The following is a 15929-nucleotide window of genomic DNA, read 5'->3' as shown; positions in this document are numbered from 1 at the left end:
CCATCAATGACATTTGTGCAACATTGTTTTTTTCTGCAGTGGCAGAAAAACATAAAAAAAACCCTTTCAGACTGTTCGTGGCCAAAAGTGGCCACCCCTTGTTTACATTTACAAAATGCTATAAATGTCCAGTTTTTTTACATGATTTTTTAGATTAGCATCAGGGCTGTTCATGAAAATCAAAATTTCAATCAAATTCATAATTTTAACCCTTTAAATACCAGTTAAATCACATAATTGTAATGATTTACATAGGGATAAAAGCATAAAAATCCCCATTTTTTTCTAAATAATACATGCAAACTGATTTATTTTCTAACCATGATGGAGGTTAGATGCATAGCAATAATTAAAAGTATCAATGAGTTTTATGCATCTTTGTTTTTTTGTGCAGTGAGAGAAAAACAAAAATCCCTCTCAGCTTGTTCGTGGCCAAAAATGGCCACCCCCTGTTTACATTTACAAAATGCTATAAAATTCATATATATTAAAACATTTTTCTACTTTCATTGACTTGATTTTTTAAATTAGCACCGCTTCTAGTCATAAAAACCAAAATATAATTCAAATTATACTGATATTATACCCTTTGAATACCAGTCAGGTTATGTATTATTATAGTAAAAATAGTAATAAAGTTCACATCTTTTAGCATATAAATGGTGAAACCTAATATGTTTTTTTATCATCATTGCAGGTCAGTAACAGTAACTGTTACAATGATTTATTTTTACTTTATTTATTTATTCTTTCTTTCCTTTTTTTGGGGGGGGGGGGGGGGGAGAGATGAATGGCCAAAAGCAATGTCACACATGGTGTGTTAGTGGCCAGTGAGGCAATTTAATGACCAAATAAAAGAGCTCAATATTGAACCAGAGAATACGATCCGCGTCCTCAGCCAGGGAGCGATAATCCTTCGTGCCCAGAAGCGGAGAGTTGGCGAGGCCGGCTCTCACCTTCAGATTATGAGACTGACACACTGCCTACTGCGCCAACGAGACGGCCGCCGGCAGCTGTCTGAGGAAAATGTGGGCGAAGAGGAATCCCCCGTCGTCCGGTCCGAGAAAGGACAGCATGTGCTCCATCAGTTCGAGAGCCGTACCACCACCCAGGCCTGAGAGGGAGAGGAGCTTCTCGGCTCGCTCTGCGTCGGTGAGGGCATAGCGCTGAAGAAGCAGCTCTTTAGGGGCGGCGTACTTCTCTCGGGTGGGTGGATCCCGGAGGAGCGTCAACGCACGACGGGTGGCTAGCGGGTCGAGAGAAGCCACCACATGGTGATATTTCGTGTCGTCAGCCGAGATGCCACGAAGGGCGAACTGGGCCTCCACGTGCACGAACCACGACGGGGGATCGTGAAGCCAAAAGTCCGACAGCTCGAGCGCCACAGCAAACGTAGCTGCAGCCGGAGGCAGAGGGCTGGCGGCTGCTGATGCATCCAGAGCGGAGTCGGCGCCACCAATGTGGAAGTAAACACAGACGACACGAGAGCTGTCGATAAACACTGCTCGTTTATTGCTCATCACCACAGAACTCAACACTTTCACTCCAAAACACAACAACAACACTTCCTGAGAACTGGGTGTGAGTGGAGCCCTCCAATCATTGGGGGGGGCTCCACCTCCATGCCCCCCAACCCCAATCCTCCCCCAAAGAAGAGGATTCGGGCACTGGCTAGAACTCAACATCAGTGGTGATGCAGTCAGCCTCTTTGAAGATTGTCCCCTCATCTTCTGGAGAGCAGGTTTCTTCATCTTGGGCAGATGTATTTTCTTCAAGGACAGATGACTGCTGCTGTCCTTGCTCTCTGACCAGATCATATAGGCAGTGCTTGAAGCAGTGATGACCTTCTTGCCATATTGCCAGAATACATTATCTGGAAGCTGTTAGGCTTACTTACAGCAGTAGCTCTGTCTGCACCTGCAGAAACTCCAGGACACGTTTACAAACAGTGTTTGTTGTTGTTTGCGCTCCAGCTGCAGCTGCAGGTTTGAACTCTGCAAAATGTCCTGTGATTGGGGGTTTTTTTTGTTTTTGTTTTTATTTCTAGAGTTAATATTTTGGGTATGGTATCTTTTGATGAAAAATACAAGAGTAAAAGTGCTTTTAGCATGTGCTTCAAAGCTAAGTGACTGGGAACCTCAAAGCTCATTATCCTGCATCCACAGAAATTCACTGCAGCCTATGTAATGTTTGAATTTATTCCAGTCTATCTTGCAAATACATGTTTGTACTGCAATGTCATGCAGAAACACAAACTATTAGATCCTTAAGATCAAACCTATGTCAAAATTGTTTCATTATTTTGGTCCATTGGAGTGTGGTAGGCCATCAAAGGCTGCTACTAGAAACTCAGAATATTACATGAAATTGCTTGCTTGGCCAAAAATGGGTAAATGATGTCATTTGGTAAAAAACATTAAAAACTACAATTTTCATGTGTTGACTTTAGAATGAAAGCAATTTTACCTAAATTGCATGATATAGTACTGTCAGTAACAAGGAATCAAAAAAGGTGGTTATAATGGGTTTCAATTGGCCACAAATGGCCACGATAGAACCCAGAGGAACTATTTAGTGTATAGTGAATATTATTGACATTATTAAGGAGCTGATGTTGAAAATTAAAAAATCTGAGAAAAATACACACCTTTGGGAAGTTTCATTCCACTTGCATTAACAGAACAAAAATGGTTGAAAAACGAAAAGCAAAGTGGCCACAAATGGCCAGGATAGAGCCCTGAGGGAGCTGTCAAGTAACACGCCCAGATTCCTAACAGTGTCGGAGAAGGAACTAGTGAGAAAACCAAAAGCATCACGAAGTTTGGCACGGAGAACGTTACTGCCAAAGACCACAATTTCAGTTTTCTTATCATTGAGGATAAGAGTATTTGCCAGGAGCCATTGCCTGACCTCACTGAAGTTTGTAGACTGATCACCAGTGAAATATGCAAAGATGAGAAAAAGCATCCAGTTTCCCCGTGAGACTCTGTGTTTAGGATGGGAATCATCTGAACTGCCTTCTCTGCTCTTTGAAATAACACAGACGACTGGAATAAATCCAGCACGAGTCTCCTCAGACGAAGCATAAAAACCGTGCAGCTCATTTCCAGGTCAGCACCTGCTGCAAACACTACCAAGCTACCAGTTCTCATATAGAAGCAAAAACATGTAAAATTAATTGTTTTTAGTTCTTCAGTGTAAAAAAAAGCACAAAAAATGGAAAACATGAAACTGTTTAAAGAAACCATGTGTGGATTCAATTATGAACTTTTACAACAGTGTGTCATCTCAGGCTGAGATAAACAGTGAACAACAGCGCGTGACTCACGCGTCATGACAAAGTCTTTCACTGGATCGCTCTCGTCCAGTCCGAGGGTGGAGATGACGGTGACCTCGTAAGAAGAACCAGGTGAGAGCTTGGATAAACCCACGGTGGAGTCCTTTGAGTCCAGAGACACCGACACCGGCTCGCCTGCATGCACAAACACAGGATTAGTTATTTATTCATGTAATCCTAATAGACGTTTGCATGTAATAAAAAGTCATAAATTATTCAATATTTTTTATTTTCCATAAAGTCTTGCACCAAATCATCAGTCGCCTCAAAGTGCTTTAAATTATACGGCAAGGATCTAACAATCACACAGAGAAAACAATGTTATTGAACTGAACCAAACCTCTGATGGAACAGATGTCTTTACTCATCAGCTGTGACCTCGCTCCCTGATCTAGAAACTGGACATGACCTTTGCTTATGTCAGGGGTGGGCAATCTCAGTCCACGAGGGCCGGTGTCCTGCAGGTTTAGATCTCACCTTGGGTCAACACACCTGAATCACATGATTAGTTCGTTACCAGGCCTCTGGAGAACTTCAGGACATGTTGAGGAGCTAATTTAGCCACTTAAATCAGCTGTGCCCAGTAGCACTCACCCCCATCATCACTAAGTGCTTAGAGCGACTGGTCCTAGCACACTTCAAATCCTGTCTCCCCCCCACCCTGGACCCCCACCAATTCGCATACCGCCGGAACAGGAGCACAGAGGATGCAGTCTCCATCGCACTGCACTCTGTCCTCTCACACCTGGACAACAACAACACCTACGCCAGAATGCTGTTTATAGACTTCAGTTCAGCATTCAATACAATCCACCCCTCACAACTCATCAGGAAACTGACAGACCTGGGCATCAGTTCCCTCATCTGCAAATGGTTACTGGACTTCCTGACCAACCGCCCCCAACATGTCCGGCTGGATAACCGCTGCTCATCTACAATCACAATGAACACCGGTGTACCACAAGGCTGTGTGATGAGCCCTTTCCTCTACTCCCTCTTCACCCACGACTGCAGACCTGCTGATGGTTCCAACACCATCATTAAGTTTGCAGATGACACCACGGTGATTGGCCTCATCAGTGACAACGATGAGGCCGCCTACAGGGAGGAGGTGGATCGTCTGGCTGAGTGGTGCGACACAAACAACCTGCTGCTTAACACCGAGAAGACCAAGGAGCTCATCGTGGACTACAGGAGGAATGCTGACCCACATCCACCCATCCACATTAAGGGGACGGCTGTGGAGCGTGTGAGCAGCTTCAAGTTCCTGGGAGTCCACATCTCCGAGGATCTCACCTGGACGACCAACTGCTCCAAGCTGGTCAAGAAGGCTCACCAGCGCCTCTTCTTCTTGAGGACTCTGAGGAAGAACCACCTGTCCTCAGACATCCTGGTGAACTTCTATCGCTGCACCATCGAGAGCATCCTGACCAACTGTATAACAGTCTGGTACGGGAACTGCTCTGCCTCGGACCGGAAGGCGTTGCAGAGGGTCGTGAAAACTGCCCAGCGCATCGCCGGAGCACCACTTCCTGCCATAAAAGACATCTACAGGAAGCGGTGTCTGAAAAGGGCTGGGAAAATCATCAAAGACACCAGTCACCCATCACATGGACTCTTCACCCTCCTGCCCTCTGGGAGGCGCTACAGGAGCCTCCGGACTAAGACCACCAGGTACCGGAACAGCTTCTTCCCCACAGCTGTCAGACTCCTGAACTCTGCCTCCTGACATCTGACCCACGTTAAACTCATGGACTGAACATACACACACCCACAATGGACAACTGTACCCTCAAACACAATAATAACATGGAGTGAACCACCACTCACAACCACTAGCACTTTATATAGCCTCTGTAGAAACTATCTACACCCTCACTTATCTTAACTGCACTACTGTATAGCTCTGTGTAAATAATCATTCTGTACATTCGATAATCTTTAATCCTACAACTGTTTACAACTTGCATAGTTCCCATTTCTGTATAGCTGTATATCTCAGATTCTGTAAAGTTATTTATTTCATATTCTGTATAGTTTTTCATATTTATATCCTGTACATATCCTGTTCATAGCTTGTACTCACTACAGCCTGTACATACTTATAGTTATAGAATATTCACAACATACTTCACACCGTGTACATTATAACATACCATAATAGACCAATTTCTGTAATATACTCACATATCTATATTATTGCTAATATATATTGTAATATATCTATATCACTAAAGCACTTCTGGATGGATGCAAACTGCATTTCGTTGCCCTGTACCTGTGCATGTGCAATGACAATAAAGTTGAATTCTATTCTATTCTATTCTATTCTGTGATGGATCAGGGACACATCTAAAACCTGCAGGGACACCGGCCCTCGAGGCCTGGAGTTGCCCACCCCTGGCTTACGTAAATATTCACTAGCCAATAAGAAATGAAGCACAATAGGAATCCAGGCTCTCACCATCCTCTGCATGGGTATATGTGACTTTGAAACCGCTGACGGGACTCTTTGGTTTGGTCCACGACACCGTCACAGAGTTTTCCGTCACCTTACTGAAGACTATGTTAGAGGGAGGCTCGGGTCCTAGAGGGCAGATCGAATATAACGAGAGAGGGGGGGTAAACGAAAGGCAGGAAGGGAAGTGGAGGGAAAAACATCAATAAAAGACAAAAACAAGCAGCAGAAATACAAAAATTCCACAAAGAGAAAGAAAAAATAATAACTGGGTTTGTGAAAAACACTGAAGTAGAGTGAAAAGAGTCAGGAGTGAAAACAGTGTGCACAGTATTATTTATTCATCCACACATTTGCTATTAGTGCTTCAATGGGTTTCTGTGTATATATGTACAATGCAAACATATATACAGTATACAAATCATATACAGACATATAAAGTAACAATTAAATGCAGATGGCTCCTGGGCAAAGGAGGGAGTGACGACATTTTAACACAGTAGTTAGCTGCTCGGTCTCACCTGAAAATAAAAGGCATGGCAGGAATAAAGGACGTTAAAACAAAGGAAGATAAAGAGACCACTTGACAAGATTATTCAGAGTGAATGAACACAAACACATTAAGATATTAATCTAACTGTTTAGAGCTGGAAGTGAGAACCAGGAAACGATCGGGAGAAGTTAAGATAATTTTCCAAAACTCAGAAGGACTCGGTATCACTCAATAAATGATATTTCTTTTATTTTTTGCACGACTTAAGCTGTATATTACAAAAGAGAATTAGACTATTCTTTGTATTAAAATCTATGCTGTACTGTATAATACTGATAGTACGCATCAGTACTGTACAGCGCTGATTTACCTTAAAATGTTCACATTTACAGATTTACTAATTGATTTACTTTTTCGTTTTTAAATGCGAAAAGTTAAAACAGACCGAAAGTAGAGAGACCAGCCGTGGTCTTACCCTGGTTTGGGAGAGAGGTGAAGAGGTGTCAGTGAAGATGGCTGTTAGCTTACCCTGAGTGAGAAAAAACCAGAGTAGCAGTGAATGAAGAGAGTTACGTTGTTACTGATGTCTTTGATGTCAACTTAGTTGATCAACTAGTTTGTATCAACAGTGCATCTGAGTGGAGTTCCCCTAGGCTCAATCCTGGGTCCTCTTCTGTTAATCATGCCCAACAGAGTTGGAATGCTGTTTGGTTTCTTGTACATAAAATCTTCCCTAATGTTTGTACAAAGAGAAAAAAACAAAGATTCTCCCTCTTTTTTTGTTTTTTGTAAAGAATTGGTAAATTTTCTGCATGTGGCAGTCTGGTAAGTTCTGCAGGTTGTTTGTTAACCAAGTTAGGCCAGTACAAACTAAGAAGACTATCTGGCAAACAGCTTTGTAAACCCACATCTGAGGGTTGACATCAAATAACTGGATGTGTCTTTTATGGTGGAGAGGGTGTTGATCTTTATAATGTCATGAATATGAGTATTTGTCATATTCACGAGAGCTGAAGAATGACTGCACAAATATAATATGAACAGAAAACACAAGTTCATGAGAGTTTTTTCAAAATCAGTATGTGTTAATAAGAAAGTGAGTTATACTGAACCACTGTTTGAATGACAAACACAAAGTGATGAATGTGGAACTGTAAATCACAAGCTTACAGTCTTCAAGAGCGCCACAGCATCCGAGCTCTTGAAACCACGATGGAGGAAGCATTTAGTGGGTAAGCACACATTTCTAGTCACATTTAAGACGAGTGATTATTAGTTATTAGCACTTGAATGAACAGTCTTCTGAATGATCCAAGACTGACGCGGGTACAAGATCAAAAAGAAAGAATCGAGCCGTCTGAACGAGACTTGACAACACTGACAGTAATTTTGAAGCTTTACACAGTAGAAATTCATCTTTTCTACTGTTACAATAGCTTGTACCTGTACTGATGACAAGCTTGTGCAGTCTTGACAGAACGCCAGGGCCCTTTCCCAGTAAGGTCAAGGTGTACTCGGGCTGTGGGGGCAGATCCTCAAACCGGAAGGACCGAGCTGAACCAGGAAGGACTTTTTTGAAGGTTTTTTCATTTTCTGTTGGTTTTACTATTGTTTTGCTTTGGATTTTTGGGGCATGAGTTACAAGGCTTCCAGGCACTCTGTTCTCATCTTCACTACCTACATTTTGGGAAATGGTGTCCCTGTTAGGCGTGTGATTCGTCTTCTCTTCTTCCCTGCCTCCCTCTTTGCCAGAATCGTGGTAGTCATGCTCTTTTTCTTTTGGCTCTGTGTCCTCCTCTTTTCCGTCTTTTCTCGTCACAACAAAGTTTTTGTACTTGCCTTCAGGTGAGTCCCATATCAATGTGACTCCATCAGTGGTCTGGTTTATGACTTCCACAAAGTCCAAAGGTTCCCTTAAGACTCCAGACGAAGAAAGATCTGACGTAGGATTTGTCTGCTTAGTTTTACTTTCAAATGTTTGTGGGTTCTCACTCTTTTGGCTACCCCCGGTGTAGTGTCTAATGTGGGTGGGATGCTGTGCTGGAACAGTTTTTGCTGCTGGTTGTCTTATTGGAAATGTGACTGAGCTGGAGGGTCTTGAATTTGGGAAATGTTGTTTTGTTGGTCTGCCTTGAATTCCAGTCCCATTGCTTTTGCCAGGATTTCCGCTGTCATTTATTTCTTGCAGCTTTGAATCAGTACTGCTAATATCTTCTTCTCTCCCCACAGCTCTGTCTCCAGTTCCTAGATTCTCAGTCTGTGATCGGACATTGGTTTGACCATCTATCTGGTCAGCTGCAGTATCTTGATCTCCTTCTCTAATTGGAATTTGATGCATAGGGTGTTGGACATTCTGGCGAGTTAATATGCTTCCCAGTTGGCCAGTTTGATTTCCAGTGCTGCCTGCATTTACCTCTTTGTTTGGGAAATACTTGTGAGGAGAATAGTTATACGGACGTTGAGGTATTCTTTGGGTTCCGTTTTTTAAACGTCTTTCATATAGTTGGCGAGAGATATAGCCCAGTTTGGTATTTGGGCGATGGAAGGAAGACATTCCTCTTCCTCTGAGTGTCCGATTAAACTCAGTGGCTGAACTTGTGGAGGAGATTCTTGTCCCAAGTCCACCATCATCTGCATCTCTCACAGGCCCTTTGGAAAGAGAAGGGGCTGACGTAGCTGTTAACTCATTGGAAACCACCTGCTCTTTGCGTGGCTCTGTTTCACGGTTCAAAGGTCCAATACGACGAGTTTGATTCTGAAAAGGTCCGCCTTTTAGAAAACGGCAATTCTTGAATGGAGGACAGCGATTTGCTATCCTTTGTCTTTCTATCTGCACATTTTTTTGGTTTTGCTCGACTCCAGATAAGTCAGGTGTACCTGTCCCATTTTTTAACCCAGTTGTATCCTTCACTGGTACACTTGCCTTAACAGAGGATGATTCCTCAGAAGCAGATATAGATGGTAAAGACAACAGTTCGCTCGTCGGCCGATGTTTGTTCTCTGCTGTCATTTCAGGACTAAGGTTCATACGATGGGAGGGGAGACGGAATCTAGAATTTATATGGGTTTTGTTCTGAAAAGGTCCAAACTTTGCGTATGGACGGCGTCTGATTCCATATTTAGGAGTGTTCATTCGAGGTACCCCACCTTCTGGTGGTGGTTTTCTATCTGTGGGTGGTGCAGGCGCAGAGCTACTTCTGCTGCTTTCACTTAGCTCATTGCTTGAATGTGAATCAAATTTATCAGATCTGGAAGGGGATGATGATGTTGTTGGAAGGGACAATGATGTGGATGGAGGTGGTGACAGTAAAGATGAAGGTGATGATGGAATTAAAGACATTTGCGAGGACGATGAACCTGCCGTTGATCCATCGGAACCAGGTGAAGGTGGGGATGGTGAGGATAAAGGTGATGGTGGTGCAGCTGGAGAGTGTGATGTCCTTGAGGCTGATGAATGCGATGATGATTGTGACTCTGAGGATGTTGAAGAGGATGAGAGCGATGGCAGTGGCTTCAGTCCTCTCAAAATCTGTTTCCCAATTATGTCTGCATTGACTGAGAGGTTTGATGATTTTGACAGGTGAACAGAAAATGTTGAGATGTTCATACTATCAAAAGTGTCTTTCAAAAGTTTATGTAAAGGATCTGGTTTATAATCAAGGTCTGGCTCTGCAGAAGGCGGTGAACCCAGGTCTGGACTTTTCTCTACCATGCCAGCATGCTCAGCCCCCCTACACCCATTGCCTCTATCTTTTAAGGGGAGTCTCGAATGTGTCACTTTGATTTTATTTAGACATTTCTTCTCTTGGCTTTGAACGGTCCCACTTGGTTCTGGAGAAACGAGACCAGTGTCATTTCCATGGCCTGCAATGCCAACATGCGGTGGCCCTTTTAAGTCAGCAGCAGCCGCTGATTCCTCTGAGCTACTTTGGATCTTTGTTTCTGAATCTGTTCCAGGCAGCATAGCTTTATTTTTATCAACTCTGTCAGAGCTGGATGCCTCTATACTTGGGTCTGACACAGACTGTCTGATGATGGGGACACCTGGTTTAAGGTTTTTACTCTCCAAGACTTTTTTAAAAGGTCTCCTTCTGGGCACAACTCTTGTTGCATTGAAATGCGGTTGCTTCCTTGGCAATATGGACTTTCCGATGGGTTTGGGGCTGGTGCCATTTATTGAAAACATTTTATTGACCAGAGGTTTAGTTCTGGCAATTATTATAGGAGTTGAGGAGTCTTTGTCCTTGCTCACATCTTCTGTCTTCTCACGCTGGTCAAATATTTGTCCCTCGGCTGATGGGTTCAAGTCTTGGTGTATGCTGCTAACATCTTGGTTAGGCGCTAGGGAGGCCTGGGTAGTCAAAGTGGACTCTTTGGAAATATATGGAGGGGAAGCTGCCGTGGGAAATCTTGGTAATATCGTTCCTAAGGATGTAAAGGCAGTGAGTATTTGGATTAAGTGTTAAGATCATCATAATATGCCCTTAATACCGAAGAAGTCACACCTAACAAAGAAAGAAAAGCAGGGTTGTTAATCATTATTGTTCCTTTAAGGAAACCTGATTTACAACAGTTTGCCAGCCCGAGCAAACCATAACTCAGGTCAGCAGCATCCATGTTCAACCTGCAAGGAGAATATCATAATGTCATTATTGTTTTCCTCGGACAAACCTGTTCGTATCACTGTTGAGAAAGAAACATAACGACTGAGGTTAGAGGCAGATAAAAGTACGTTTTCTTCTTGAGGGTCGGGGGAGGACATCGACTAACGTGTTGTATATGACGTAATTCATTGAATGATGAGGTGTCGGGACACAAAGGCTCACTTAGCCGAACAAAAGCTGTTATGGCCCGAGCATAGCCTGGAAAAGAAATGTTTGAACAACAACGACCTGGATTCCTTCCTTTTATTTCTCTCTCTTATCAAATTTCTAACTTTTTACTCAGCAGTGAGTCATTTCAGACTAACTTTGGGGTGATAACTAACCAGAGGCTCTTATCAAAGCCAGACGTAACAAAGGTTAGTGAAGTCCTGCTGTGAAGCCTCAAGGTGAGGATTTTATCTTGGGTTTTTGTGAACATACAGCACAACAGAAACGGTGAACACTCGTATGGATGCACAGAGTCATACGTGGTCATGCATGTTCTGCTTTAGCTTGTTTTTTGACTGTAAAGTTGCAAACATCATACTGCACTTTATTAAATTAATCAATCAGGCCAAAGCATCATTTTCTGAGACTTTAACCGGACTTATTTTTCTTAAACTATAGGAGAATCCTCCGTCTGTCCTTTAGAAAGCTGTGAGGTAGCTCTGCATTTACTGTTCAGACCAGAAACGTTATATACACTTCATAGTTCTAACTAACATTGTTGACCACAAATTTCATATAAAATGCTTAACAAGCAGTAACCTTCAGTTCCTCTAACATCCATGTGAACTGGACCTCTCGACTGCTGTTGGAGACTCGTGGAGCATTTGTAATGCAATTATCTGATAAATATCTTTGGCTTACTGTCAAACTGTACTAAACACTGGAATTGCTATTAAATGTAGTAGTCGACCAGCCAAGAATTTAATTCCTTTTACGTTATTTTTTAGCTCCTTAGCACTAATTAGCAAGTATCTGACAGTTTATGGATGCAGCTTACAAACAAAGCTAGTGAGCATTAGCTAAATATGATTTAAATGAGGTCACTTCTGACATATAAAGTTGAGGCTATCTCCATTATCTACATACAGTCAATGGCGTGAGCTAAGAAAAATGATTTCCAGGACGTTAACCTGAGTGGAAGCAAGCTGTGATTGCCTCTACTCACCGGGGACTACCTGGGTGGTCTCTGGAGCGCTCCTGCTCGTGTCTTTCTCTGCCACGAGCAGGATGTCATACAAACGCCCGGCCTCCAGCCGCTGGATCTGTGCGGAGTTCTGGTCAGCTGGGATGGTCATTTCTTGACTCCTCCCCGCTCCATCATTTGGCGTTACGGTGAGACGGTACCTGTCAATCTCCCCCACTGTCGGCTCCCATTGGACTACCGCAGACGTGGACGACATCTTGACAACTCTGAGGTTGGTGGGACCAGAAATAACTGAAGGTGAAGAAAACAGAGAAGAAAGTCCAGCACACGCCAGGTGAATGTTTTCTTCCAGGTAACATGAAGCCGTCTACCTGTTCCTGTTTACCCCCCTGACTTGGATCGATACACTTCCACTCGGTTTTTGCCTTTTCTAAACTCCTGCAGACTGAATCGTCCTCTTCATCGCCAGCCACCGGGCAGCTTCTCTGCAGCTGCCACAGATTACATCTCCCACAGGAAGGGCAGCGAGAGTGAAATGTTTAAGCTCCTGCTGCCAGTTTGGTGATTTGAGCTGCTCTCAAGTGCCAGTATGCTAGTCAGAGGCTCCTTTCTCTAACTTCAGGCTCTTTCATAAAGCAGGACCAGCGCACAGTTACTTTCTGGTTCAGGTATCAGAGTTGAAGAACATGCCTTTTGTCAGGACATCTGCACACAGTGTGTATTTGGGGAATACTTGGTGTTCTCAGAATGGTTACAACACAAAACTTGACGTGATAAAACGTAGCTACACCCATCACACCTCCTAAACACCATCACGGTATAACTCCTGTAAACCAGCCAAAGAACTAACACTATTAAGGAGGATAATTCAGTGCAGAGTGACTAAGATGTACACAAGTTATTCAAAGTCAGTGTAGTCTGTATGACTTTCCTCATTTTTAATGGTTATCTAAGTGTTAAAATCATTTCCATCTGCGGAGGGTGGAAGCGATTGTGGCTTCGATTTAGTAAGAAGAGAAAAGCAGAGGAGTTTCTGACAAAGAAGGAAACAAAACCTCACGTGTCATGAATTCAGCGGTGCTCTCGCGTCCTCTCCTGCCGTCGATCTCTCCCACGATGCCGACTCTGTAATCCTGACCGGCCGCCAGGCCCGTCTGGGTGTAGGTGGTCAGGCCGCCTTCCACCTGCGCAGTTATCTGCTGGTCGCTCTCCTTCTGTCGGGTCAGGACAGACAGAGAATAGAATAGAATAGAATTCAACTTTATTGTCATTGCACATGCACAGGTACAGGGCAACGAAATGCAGTTTGCATCCATCCAGAAGTGCTTTAGTGATATAGATATATTACAATATATATTAGCAATAATATAGATATGTGAGTATATTACAGAAATTGGTCTATTATGGTATGTTATAATGTACACGGTATGAAGTATGTTGTGAATATTCTATAACTATAAGTATGTACAGGCTGTAGTGAGTACAAGCTATGTACAGGCTATGAACAGGATATAAATATGAAAAACTATACAGAATATGAAATAAATAACTTTACAGAATCTGGGATATACAGCTATACAGAAATGGGAACTATGCAAGTTGTAAACAGTTGTAGAATTAAAGATTATCGAATGTACAGAATGATTATTTACACAGAGCTATACAGTAGTGCAGTTAAGATAAGTGAGGGTGTAGATAGTTTCTACAGAGGCTATATAAAGTGCTAGTGGTTGTGAGTGGTGGTTCAGTCCATGTTATTATTGTGTTTGAGGGTACAGTTGTCCATTGTGTGTGTGTGTATGTTCAGTCCATGAGTTTAACGTGGGTCAGATGTCAGCAGGCAGAGTTCAGGAGTCTGACAGCTGTGGGGAAGAAGCTGTTCCGGTACCTGGTGGTCTTAGTCCGGAGGCTCCTGTAGCGCCTCCCAGAGGGCAGGAGGGTGAAGAGTCCATGTGATGGGTGACTGGGGTCTTTGATGATTTTCCCAGCCCTTTTCAGACACCGCTTCCTGTAGATGTCTTTTATGGCAGGAAGTGGTGCTCCGGCGATGCGCTGGGCAGTTTTCACGACCCTCTGCAACGCCTTCCGGTCCGAGGCAGAGCAGTTCCCGTACCAGACTGTTATACAGTTGGTCAGGATGCTCTCGATGGTGCAGCGATAGAAGTTCACCAGGATGTCTGAGGACAGGTGGTTCTTCCTCAGAGTCCTCAAGAAGAAGAGGCGCTGGTGAGCCTTCTTGACCAGCTTGGAGCAGTTGGTCGTCCAGGTGAGATCCTCGGAGATGTGGACTCCCAGGAACTTGAAGCTGCTCACACGCTCCACAGCCGTCCCCTTAATGTGGATGGGTGGATGTGGGTCAGCATTCCTCCTGTAGTCCACGATGAGCTCCTTGGTCGTCATAGGTTGGTGGTCTGGCGTCACGTCTGCTTTGGTTGTGGTTGTGGGGTTCCCTTGCTCAAAACGAGCATAAAAGTTGTTGAGCTCGTTGAGGAAGGAGACATCAGAGGATGCGGGGGAGGGTTTGGTGGTCCTGTAGTCTGTGATGGTCTGGAGTCCTTGCCACATGCGTCGGGGGTTGGAGTTGGAGAAGTGTTCTTCTACCTTCTTTTTGTAATGGTGTTTGGCTTTTTTGATGCCCTTCTTTAGATTAGCCCTGGCTGTACTGTAGGCGTGTGCATCTCCTGACCTAAAGGCAGTGTTGCGGGCCTTCAGGAGGAGACGAACATCCCGGTTCATCCAAGGCTTCTGGTTGGGGTACATGGTGATCCGTTTCTGGGTGGTGACACTGTCTGTCAGAACTTCCACAGACACGCTGTCAGATGCTTCAGGTGTTCATCTGTCATCCCCGTCTTCCTGCAGACACAAAGCTTTGCATCATAAGATGGATTCTGGGCATCTCCAGCCTTTGAAATCGTTGTTGTATTTGATCAAGTTAGTGTCGTATCACTCGTCAGAGGTCTGCTGCACATGGAAGGCAGGGAGGTACCCGAAAAGACCCAAACAATGCAAGTGGAAATAATCTTCTTTTGAAAATAGTGGCCTGACTGAAGCAAGGTCAGCATGACAACAAAGGCACAAAAGAACCACGATGCTGTGTTTCAGTTATTGCTGTAGGTGGACGCCGTGCGGCATCTGGCCCACGTAACATTTGGCTGTAACTGAACCCAACGTGGCTTAAGCTATTGGAGTGATGATGATGATGATGATGGTGAGAGAGAGCCTGAGTGGAAACACCACTCTGTCTGTGGGGCTTCCACAATCAAACTTTACTGAAGCAAATGAGAAACAATCAGGAAGCAAATCAGTGACATCGCCGCACGTCTGGAAACGGCTGTTTCTGGTTTGTGCAGCATGTCAGGCTCATTCAGGGGAAACTAACCCTGAGGTTAACCCCTAACCTAAACTAGTGGGAGGACACAACGTAAAGTCTCTGATGTACGAAAAACACAGAAGGAAACACATCGCTTTGATCAGCGGCGTCCGTCACCTGGGGACATATCTGCCCCTCCCACTCGTGTGCAACCTTATCATAGTAGGAAAATGAGGTTTATGATTTGGAGTTACAGGAAATGAAGGAATTCAAAGAGATTCATGAATATTTCCTCTCTGAGGGTCGTTTCTCATCCAACCGTCTCTGCTTTGATGTGTGCGAGTGCACAGGAGCTGCTTCTCTTCAGGTTTGTTGTTGTTTGTTGTTGTTTGTATTGTTTTCATGTGTTTGTAACTCTGTCCTGAATGTTGTTGATAAACCCTGTGACAGACCTGCCCCGCCTCTCGCCCTGTGCTGGGCAGCGACTGAATGAACCTGCAGAGTCAGCGTGAGGCCTGGACTTCATTCATGAAAG

General features: G+C 43.9%; 1 protein-coding gene and 1 long non-coding RNA gene across 2 annotated transcripts in view; both read right to left on the bottom strand.

The window, feature by feature from the left end:
• Positions 1–15929, bottom strand: part of tnxbb (tenascin XBb) — a 48011-nt gene that overhangs the window by 5916 nt on the left and 26166 nt on the right. Inside the window, exons 6-10 of the mRNA XM_085447094.1 lie at positions 13145–13298; positions 12106–12375; positions 7732–10713; positions 5802–5924; positions 3329–3472 (exon numbers count right to left, since the gene is read on the bottom strand). Of these exons, the coding sequence (XP_085303220.1) occupies positions 3329–3472; positions 5802–5924; positions 7732–10713; positions 12106–12375; positions 13145–13298 (3673 nt within the window). The remainder of the gene's footprint in view (positions 1–3328; positions 3473–5801; positions 5925–7731; positions 10714–12105; positions 12376–13144; positions 13299–15929) is intronic.
• LOC146682351 (uncharacterized) lies at positions 778–1187 on the bottom strand. Its single transcript, XR_014917766.1, has 2 exons — positions 1002–1187; positions 778–956 (listed from the first exon to the last, which is right to left on the bottom strand). It is a non-coding gene; the product is annotated as an uncharacterized LOC146682351 (long non-coding RNA).

Source organism: Copadichromis virginalis, linkage group LG22, assembly GCF_057382275.1.
Source record: "Copadichromis virginalis isolate Kocher_CV1m ecotype Utaka linkage group LG22, C_Virginalis_male_GT1.1, whole genome shotgun sequence".
NCBI classification, from domain to species: domain Eukaryota; kingdom Metazoa; phylum Chordata; class Actinopteri; order Cichliformes; family Cichlidae; genus Copadichromis; species Copadichromis virginalis.
The sequence above is the reverse complement of the archived record's forward strand: the minus strand, read 5'-3'. Positions and strand labels throughout refer to the sequence as shown.